Raw genomic sequence first — 9,622 nt, 5'->3', positions numbered from 1 at the left:
TCTCATTTCTTCTTGTTATATTTAATCAGTCGCATTTGTTTTTGTATTGACATCAGTCACTGATTTGTGTCCCAGATTTCGTTGCTTTCGAAGGTTCGAAAAAAGTTCTTTATGGTCTTTTTCGCATTCCGTAGAAATAAGGACTGTTCAAATCCGCTGTGGGGTTGGCTTTTTTTTTTTTTTTATTCTCACTGTAAACATTCTTTCGAATATAGTGAATTCAAAGCAACTTAAGGCAAAGTTAAAGTTGAGTCTCGAATGCAGTTAATTTATCTCTATAACCCCCACTTGCACATTTTTATTGTATTATTTTACACCCCTGTGTGACTGGAATGGTACAGTCCGGAACTTGAACTATTTTGCGGGAGCAGCGGGAAGCTGTTTGAGCTCCTCCGACCGACGAACAGCTTATATAACGTACTAAACCTACAGTTGTTCGCAATGAGGTGAGAACTTTCCGTTTTGATTTCTAACATTTCAACACTACAAGAAATATTTCTTTATACATACCGGAACACCTTGTTTGCTAAAAGAAACTTTTCGTTGACCTGCTGCTGTTAGCATGATGTCAGTGAGGGAAGTTATACTGTCGAATAACGAAAAGAGAAACACACTTGTGTTATAGAGTGTGACAACTAGTGGTATGTATCTGTTCCGTGATGGCGGTCACAGCTTCAAAAGTGCTTCGTTTGGAGCCATTCACAGAGCCAGAGCCTGCTTTATATGTACAGCCAGTTCTCAGTATTTGTATGGCCGCCCTCTTCTTTCTGATGTTGATCACCATCTCTCTGAGCTTGCTCACATTCAATAAAAAAAACAACAACAACGATGTAGCAGATAAGCTCTTATTTCTTTTAATCTACATTCGGCACAAGAGCCGGCCTCTTAATAAGAAGCACATTTTGCCACTGGCTCAATGTTTTTATTTCACATGTGGGTGTAACGTAGAACGTGGAAGGTTTAAAATATATCAGCTGACTGTGGCATGAAATAGGAAACCCAGATGAGTATTTACACGATGTGAGCCACTTATCGAGTGATGGTTTGTCTTGAATGGTTGGGTGGTGTGTCACTGTAAAGTGTGGGACAGCCTATCTACTCTATTAACATAAGTGACAGTCCTCTGCTAAAGGAGGTAATCATGAAGCACTTTCCTTTTAGTATTTTAAGAATATAACCGGCTCTCGTTATCGATATAGCCTCACCTGGGTCTATCCTAGGGCTGAACGATTATGGAAAATAATCTAATTGCGATTTTTTGCCCCAATATTGCGATTGCGATGCGATATGCGATTATTTTTTAAGGTCTTTGTCTTCTGTATTATTAAACAAAGACAAGCAATACATCATATAGTATGGCCAATACTATATTACATTAATTTTAAACTGTTCTTTCCTGGAAGACAGACCTCTGTTATGATGACATGAGGTGATGCATGAATTGATGACTGACATTTTTATTTAACTTCTTCAATCACAACAGTATATTTGAACATACACAATAGTTTATTTTTAGCTTACAAACATCTGAGCATAAAGTGCTGACAAGGAACCCTGGTGTAAACATTAAAATGAAAGTCAGTACAATGTGCAGATTGCAGAAATATACATAAAAAAAATCAGTGGCTTTACCACACTCAGTTTTTCGACATCTGTGAACTACTAGACAGTCATTCAATTAAAAAATAATATTAAATAAATAAAACTAATAAATAAAAAATACACACATCTTACTGATCTTTGCAGTCAGTAACATTACACATAAAGTGCAAACATAATAGCAATTGTATAAACACACACACACACACGCCTTTAAAATTTAAAGGCGTGAAATTGGACGGTCTAGTTCTGATTAGCGTCACCGCTGTCTCGGTGGAGTTTAATAAACTCGGCCGTCTGCTTCTTGCTATCTAAAATATAACCAGACACTGGTGTAAATTCTCGACTGTCTCATACTTCTGTTTAATAAGTTTTCTGTTTGACGTTTAGTCAGCTGTGTGAAAACCAAGGAGGAACCCACCCGGGGGATTAATAAAGTTTTATTTTATCTAATCTAATAACTTTAATCTCAGCCAAACCGATTTACTCACGAACAAACAAAACACTGAAAAAAGCCCAACAATAACATTTTTAGGTTGTCTAAGTGACTTATATATATTATGCTTAACCCGAGCAGCGAAACTCCGCGGTGATCTGAAAATGATGTGCCGGGAGTTGTGCCGTTCTCGGCCGCATCAGTAACCCTCGAGCTCCCGGCTAGCTGTCGAGCTGGTGGGTAGCAGACGCCTCTGAAAACGTCGAAGCACTTTTGCAAATATGGGATATCTTGATAAACCGAGCAGATATTTGATGTTTACACAACTACTTTCTCGCCTGAAAATATGTTAAAAGTTTATTTTGTGACCCAGAAAGATTAGTATGAGTAATTTTAAAACTTAGTAGCGGCCGCCATTGCTGGAAACTGGAGTTTGGCTGGGCCGCGCTATGAATTCTGGGATATGGTAGTAATTTGGACAGCCTTCGGCGCGTCGCTGTGACGTAATCGGTCTACAAATGCGGCCTCAGGAGGATGCAGCCCATGAATTTGGACATGTCCAGAGTATAATCGCAGCCTTTGCGGTTAGAAAATTGCACTTGATCATGTCGCGATATTATCGCAAATGCGATATATCGTTCAGCCCTAGTCTATCCAGGTAAGAATTCCACCACAGCCTTGCGTTCTTTAACCAGGCTGGTAGGTGAACAAACCCAGCATCCAGAGCCAGTTACAGTTTTTTCTGATTGCTTAAGCACATTTTTTGTAACTATTGGCTAATTTTGCAAAACTCTTCACACAAATAAGAAAACCTGTCACCCAATAATCAAAACATTGTAGTTCTCTTGCAAAAGCAAACACAGCTAGATTAACTCTTCACACCTTCGTAAAAATGGTGTTTCCGTATCAAACAGTACACACAAGCCATCATCTACTAAGCACACAATGCGCCAACTGCACACTGATGGTATGAATACAAAACACATCTGGCTTTTGCTTTCTCTGTGCACAAGGTAGGCTATGTCAGTTTGAGCTCATACTTCTGTCATAGATCCATAAGCATAGAGGGATCCAAACTTCAAGTACTGGTGTTTATTCAAACACATCAAAACAAACACAAGTGTTTATTTCCAAGTATAGGATTATTTGCAATCGCCATAATGACTATATGGGTTACTTGGTCTGCAGTGAACATGCTTCCTCTGCCCCCAGCATCTGGTCATCTAGCAATTCTGTAAAGTAACAATTTCAGTATTTTTACATCAATGGTATTGGTGTGTTTCTCATTGGCATATGGCAGTGCTACAAATCTTTGTGCGAAGTGACTGTACTAACCGATTCTCATTTCAAGATGTCCTTATGGTACTTGCTACAGTGTAGCAGCTCGAGTTAGGCTGGACCCGTTGGCCAGCTACCCTCAGGGTCATTCCATAGTTGATTACATGGTCCACTATTGTAGCTCTGATGTCATCAGCAATTCTATTTCTTACTCTTCCTACCCTTCCTCTCCCCCCTCCTCATCTTCCTCTCCCCCCTCCTCGTCTTCCTCTTGCTCCTCCTTGTCCTTGTCGTCCTCTTCATCCTACTTCTTCACCTCCACGTCCTTTTCCTCGGCCTCCTCTACTTCTCACTCTTTCTGCTCCCTCCATTGTACTCCGCACACACAGCTTACCTGTATTATAGTGCTTAGGCTGATTGCAAAGTGAACTAATTATCTAAAAAAGTTTTCACATGTGAAAGTGTGCCAGACAGTTGGCAAGTTAGTGTTAATGATAGCCATACATGTGTATACTTTTGCTAGGACTGTGTTGGAAATTTGGTAATTGAGTGTTGTGCAGTGAATTGTGCCTACAGTTTTGCAAAGTGTGTGTTACAAAATTGCAAACTGAGTGCAAAGCAGTTTTTGTGCTTTTAGTTTTGCAAACTCAGTGAGTGGTTTTGCTATAAGTCTGAATAGTTTTAGAGATTGTGCTACAGGAATCACAGTTAGGGTTTAAGCATTCAGAAAAAACTGTAATAACATATGGCCTTTTGTTTATGCAGTGCCAAAAAGCGACGGGGAACCAGAGTGTCGGCAGCGCCTCCAGTGGAGAGCGAAGTAAGTTCATCCATGACTGGTTCAGTGTGATCAGATCGATTGGTCCTTCTTTTGTTTGCTGCATCGTTGAGGAAAAACACGTAAAAATAGTTGTTGTGGGGCAACTTTTTAAAGCACCTAATTATACTTTTATTCCACTTTGTTTTGCTCAAATTTAGAAAGCGTCAGCTTTTGATCAAATGGATTCCACCAACCTGTCCTCTATAGACAAAGCTAGCTTCCTGGCAGGGTTACAGATAAATTATGGTAAGACTATTGAATCTGAGTACCTTTGTCATGTGTTGTTATACATTTTCTGCTCCTAATGAACTTTGGCTGACCACATGATGCTTGTGTTGCCCAGGCAACCCTCTGCACAGTACCGCCATGGAAGAAGATTTAAATGTGCCTGAAGAAGAACAGAACAGACCAGAAAACCCAGGAAAGGCCACCGGCGGACAGCGTGGATCTGCTGTAAAGAGGAATGTGGCAGAGGAAGGTCGAGAGAATAGGAAGGAAGAAAAGAAGGTAGAGAGGGGCAGGAGAAGTGCTGGTGAGAAGGGCCAAACCAGGTAAGGTATAGTTAATGTGCACTTACTAGTTTATTGTGACGTGAGTGCTGACTTCTTTTTTTTTTTTTTAAACCTCCTGTATGCACCGGTTAGCCCTGAGAAGGAAGCCACTGCAGATGAACAAGCAGAGCCACATGTGGAGGTACATAAATCTGTCCCAGAGAAGGACAGTCAGCCTGCTCCTAAAGCCATACAGAAGCGTTTAATTGGGAAGAAGCCTGCCAAGAGGAGAAGTGCAAGGTGAGGCCCTGTACAAAGAGTGTGATGACATAAAAACCCCTCAAAGCTCTAGAAGCTCCTTTCTACTTACCCAAATATTTATGACTGTGAGTACAGAAGCTGCCCCCCCACTCTGGAAGAACTTAAACAAACAACTTGAACTTGACTGTCTGAGTAATGATGCTGAAGTGACTGACTTTTATGTTATATCCCTACTGGTTTATTTATCTGTGTGTGTGTCTGTCCGTGTCCCACTAGGCCTGTGAATAATCAGCAAAGGAAGGAGGACAAGAAGAGAAAAAGTGAGTCTGCTAGTGGAAGATCAAGTGACAGTCAGTCACAGGTGAGGAGCTCTTGTGTGGTCATAAAGCCTTTCAAATAAAAATAGAGTTGAGATGTCAGATGTGCTGAAAATAATGATTTGTTCCAGAGCTCTGGCCCCGCCCCACAGAAGAGCAGGCGAGTGCTTTCATCTGATGAGGAGGATGTGGATGTAGACTCCAGCTGGGTATGGACTAGCATTAGCACAGAGCTTTGAGCAACAGTGGCAAATATGGGCTATATTCTAACTTTGCATCTTTTTCTTCATGTCATTTCCTCAGAATCCAAGTCCAAAGAAGGCCGTGAGGGGAAGCTTAGGAAGAATGAAAAAGTCTTTGTACGAGAAATCCAAAGCTAGGAAGTCTTCATCAGGTAAGAGCAAAGAGAACTAGTTACTGTCTGTTATCACTTTTACAATGCATAACGTCTGATTAGACTTCATTTCTGCTGCTGCGTTTGGATGTAAGGGTCAGAATTTGGTACACACAGCATGAAAGCATGACCTGCCTGGTATTGATGGTTCAGGCTGCTGGTGCCGGTGTAATAGTGTGGATATTTTCTTGGCTCACCTTGGGTTTCAGTATTATCAACTTTATTTAAAAGCAAATACATACCTGAGTATTGGTGCTGACTATGTGAATCCATTTATGACCACAGTGTACCCATTTCTGATAGCTGCCTCCAGCACGATAACACGTCATGTCATAAAGCTCAAATCGCGACAAACTGGTTTCTTGAACATGTTGTCATATCACTGTGGAGCAAATCTCTGTGGAATGTTTCCATCACATTCCTGATTGTAGAAATTGCAACATTTTAGAAAACAACAGAGGGTCCAACCCAACACTATGCAGGTGTACCTAATGAAATGTCCAATGAGTGTATTTGTAATCAGTATCTGTGGCAGTGTTTCACAAAACATGCAGTTGGCATGAAGGTGGGAGGCTGTTGTAGTCAACACTGTCGCCTTACTGCAAAGGTTCTGATCACATGTTGTTGTGGGGGTTTTTGTTGTTGTTGTTTTTTTGTAACTAACACAACAAACATTTGTTTCTGAACTGTATCAACTGTTGGTGTGATGGACCAAGCAGCCAATTACACCATTTTACCCCCCAAAAAGACAAATTTAAAAATAAAATTTGTGGATTCATAAAGAAGCTCAACTAAGCATAACTACTCAAAAAGTGACTTCCAGAAACTTAAATGAGTAAACTGAGCACAAAGACAAAGGAGGGTAACAGTGGTTTGGCCAAACCATTTACTCACAGAGGGAAACAAACACAAAATAACATAACTGCACCTGGCCACACCTTTTGCCCAGACAGGAAGCAGCCAGTATAACCACACAATGCTACTATGTGCTCATAATATCATTGTTAGGATAAAGTAGAGACATTAATGAATTATATTGCTAAAATAACTGGAATCCAAACTAAGGAGGTGAATGTATGGATTGATTTTGCCCATGTGTGGCTGATGCAGTCACAGTTGGCCTTCATCAGAAAGAACCGAAACAGACTCTAACCACATCACTGGGAAAAGTATCTCAGTGAGCCTGGCCCTGTGCTTTATTTAATATTACTGTAATTTAATTGTAATTGACATTTTTCCTTAAAAAATTATTGCTCAGAGTGATTAAATAATGGAGATGATTCCCCTCGAAGGCAGTGGATCCGGAGAACCAGAACAGGCCAGCACAGGCGAGCAGAGGAGGAAGAAACGAGGCCAACACAGAGGGACAGAGTTGGAGGTGCTGCTGGATTCCTTCCTTGACTTCTGTGAGCAGTACAGGTAAATTTCCAAAATTCAACGCTCATTCACCGTGACCGTCTCTGTAGCCTGTAATCTAGGCTTTAAGTACACATTACAGTCATTTTTATTAACGCCTTTGCATTGACAGCAGCTGTGTTTCACACAGATATCTATCACAGATAAATATTGAAGCAATGATGTTTACTTTAGAAAAGCTCAAAGGCTGAGTCAGGATGCAAGAAAACTGCAAGCATGCTGGTAGAGGTAATCATTCAGGTTGCCAGTAGCATTACTTTGTTCTGCTTGCTTTCAGGGAGTCTGTGGGGTCTAAAGCTGTCAGACACACCATTGATTGTTTCTCCAGCAATGTCAAAGACCAGCTCACAGAAAAGGTCAGACTTTCCTGATTCTGGTCATGATGTCAAACAGAGGTTGTCAAGGACAACACAGCTTTACTCTGTGTTGTTTTGAAGGATGCTACAAGCTGGATTAAACCAACAGTGTAATACCAGTAACTCATACATTGTGTAGCCATATTAGAGTGTAAAGCACTATAGAAGGACAGGATTACAGTGACAATTGTAATGCTAAGTATTTTGTTGGTTACTGACATTAAACATCATGAAATGCAGGGAGGTCCCTACAAGGCCTTTTTCATCTAACGACATAATAAGTAGTCGATCCTACTTCAAACTCTAGATGTCACGAATGGACTTATGATATAACTTGGATTTGTTTTCTCCATGAATTGAGTCTAATAGACAGCAGCATTTTGTTGATCAGCCATCATTAAATCAAACACTGTATTTGTCTCTTTCAGATCACTTCACTTAAAGAGCTCAAGGTTTTAAAAAGAGAAAACAACAAGGTAATTATGACGTCTGGTCAGCATTACTAATGTAAGCATGGTAAAATACTAAATTGTGACCCTAGTAGCATGTTAGTACGCCACCTCTGATCAAGGATCCCAAACACACATCGGGACTGGTTGGAATGGATCGATCAGGCTACCAAACGCACTCAGTCAAGCTGCAGTTTGTTAATGGACATTGAATTAAATATTATTGTGTGTGTATATTTGTGTTCTTTTGACCCTGTGTGGATTGGAGGAAATCCTAAATGGATTCAAACAAAGTCTTGTTTTTTGATTTGTTTGGTTTTTAAGTCATTAAAGATTTGTGCTGCACAATCATTGCACTGGAAAAAGTTCAAAGAACTCATTAAAGTCCTAAACTTCCCATCACGATGAATTTACATAAGCATCTAACCACACCACCTCCCTGCTAGTTAATGATTCTCAACTTTGACTCATTCAAAACGGTCAAAATCAGATCAATAGGCTCATTTTGACGTTTCTGTGTGTCCTTGAACTTCTAGTCTGCACGACAATAATCCACTTTATACTCTTGGAAGATAAGACGAGAACTTTAGTCATTTAATCGCTCCATATCTCCTCCTTACCTTCCGTATGAGCTGGCAGAATGTGTTAGACATGAACATACTGTTACTGTGATTTTATGTCAGAGTACTGATGCCTATGTTTAGCTCAAAGTCAGCGTCCATACTTTGCACTGAAGGATAACAGAGCAGCTTGTATTTCTGTAGGTTGGGTAAAGTGCTTGTTTCCATTGTTCTGTGTTAGGTGGGCTCTTTGATCCGTAAAAACACGCAGAGACTGTTTGATACCAAGCATGAGATGATGAGGTGAGCAGCAGCTCACACACATGGTTTACAAACAGCCTGTTATAACTTTTATGTCTTTATAGAGTCATTTATGTGAAAGAACTAGGTCTTGGAGAATGTAAAAGTTTACATTCTTTTCCTTTCACTGACTGCTGACCTCGTGTGATTGTTCTAACAGAGCAGAGAGGCAGGCATGGTTGCTGGAGAAGGAGAAAGCTGAACTTCAGCAGCGGTTAGCTGACCTGAGACGAAGCCAGGCCTTCCTCCATGACATCAGAGAGCTCAACCGACAGTACCTGGACTACAGACAAAAACACCCCAATGAGAAAGAGACGGTAGAGATGCACAACAACATTAAATACCCAAATACTGTATTGTGTATTTCAATGATGAGCTGAATTCTGGTTCCTTTTTCCAGTACGGGGCCTCCAGCTTACCAGCTCTGCTCTTGGAGACGAAGCACATTAAAACAGCAGAGAGAAAAGAGACTTAAAATGAGTCTGGGAAATGACACAAATGCAGAACGTTTAAAGCTCCCAGAGACTGCACAATATGAGATGAGAGGCTGGAAGCAGCTTGACGGTTTGGATTGTAATGTATGGTGTAGATAAGGCTTTGTATATAACACTGTCCTGTTCATTTAGATCATAAATGTAAACTGGATGATTACTAGAAGAATGTGACATGTTTTATAGATTAATAATATGAATACATTCATATTGTATTTAATAAATTCAAATAACGGAACCAGAGTTTGTGTGCGTGTGTAGTTCAGTTACTTTCTTTATTTAACAAAAGGAAAGAAATTCCGGAAGCAGTCTGAACTGCTACTGGGATTTCCGCGGAGCTTCTGATAATTATTTGTCACAGCATTTCACCTGCCTGTGCAGAAAAGAGAAGGGATTGTTGGTAACTAAACAATAGTTGTCTAAACCAATCAGCGTTTGTCTTTTAGTAGCGTCA

At 40.4% G+C, this 9,622-nt stretch overlaps 1 protein-coding gene across 1 annotated transcript; it reads left to right on the top strand.

Annotated features, from left to right (window-relative positions):
- The first annotated feature begins 4,008 nt into the window (after positions 1-4,008).
- cenpu (centromere protein U) lies at positions 4,009-9,218 on the top strand. Its single transcript, XM_085368044.1, has 13 exons — positions 4,009-4,133; positions 4,292-4,379; positions 4,477-4,684; positions 4,778-4,924; positions 5,162-5,246; positions 5,334-5,411; positions 5,506-5,596; positions 6,889-7,015; positions 7,290-7,368; positions 7,797-7,844; positions 8,619-8,680; positions 8,838-8,994; positions 9,078-9,218. The coding sequence occupies exons 1-13, from the start codon at positions 4,059-4,061 to the stop codon at positions 9,150-9,152; spliced, it is 1,320 nt and encodes a 439-aa protein (XP_085224170.1). The 5' UTR covers positions 4,009-4,058; the 3' UTR covers positions 9,153-9,218.
- The last annotated feature ends 404 nt before the right edge of the window (positions 9,219-9,622 follow it).

The sequence above is a fragment of the Diplotaxodon limnothrissa genome, linkage group LG2, assembly GCF_057381915.1.
Source record: "Diplotaxodon limnothrissa isolate DT_005_m linkage group LG2, D_limnothrissa_male_GT1.1, whole genome shotgun sequence".
NCBI classification, from domain to species: domain Eukaryota; kingdom Metazoa; phylum Chordata; class Actinopteri; order Cichliformes; family Cichlidae; genus Diplotaxodon; species Diplotaxodon limnothrissa.
Note: the sequence above shows the minus strand (reverse complement) of the source record. Positions and strands in the feature narration are given on the sequence as shown.

Bases quoted from the DNA above. Each gene is read 5' to 3' on its own strand.
- cenpu (XM_085368044.1), top strand. From the start codon at position 4,059: ATGGCCTTTTGTTTATGCAGTGCCAAAAAGCGACGGGGAACCAGAGTG. The intron at 7,845-8,618 runs GTAATTATGACG...GTTCTGTGTTAG, and splicing joins TAAAAAGAGAAAACAACAAG to GTGGGCTCTTTGATCCGTAA. The intron at 8,995-9,077 runs GTAGAGATGCAC...TCCTTTTTCCAG, and splicing joins ACCCCAATGAGAAAGAGACG to TACGGGGCCTCCAGCTTACC.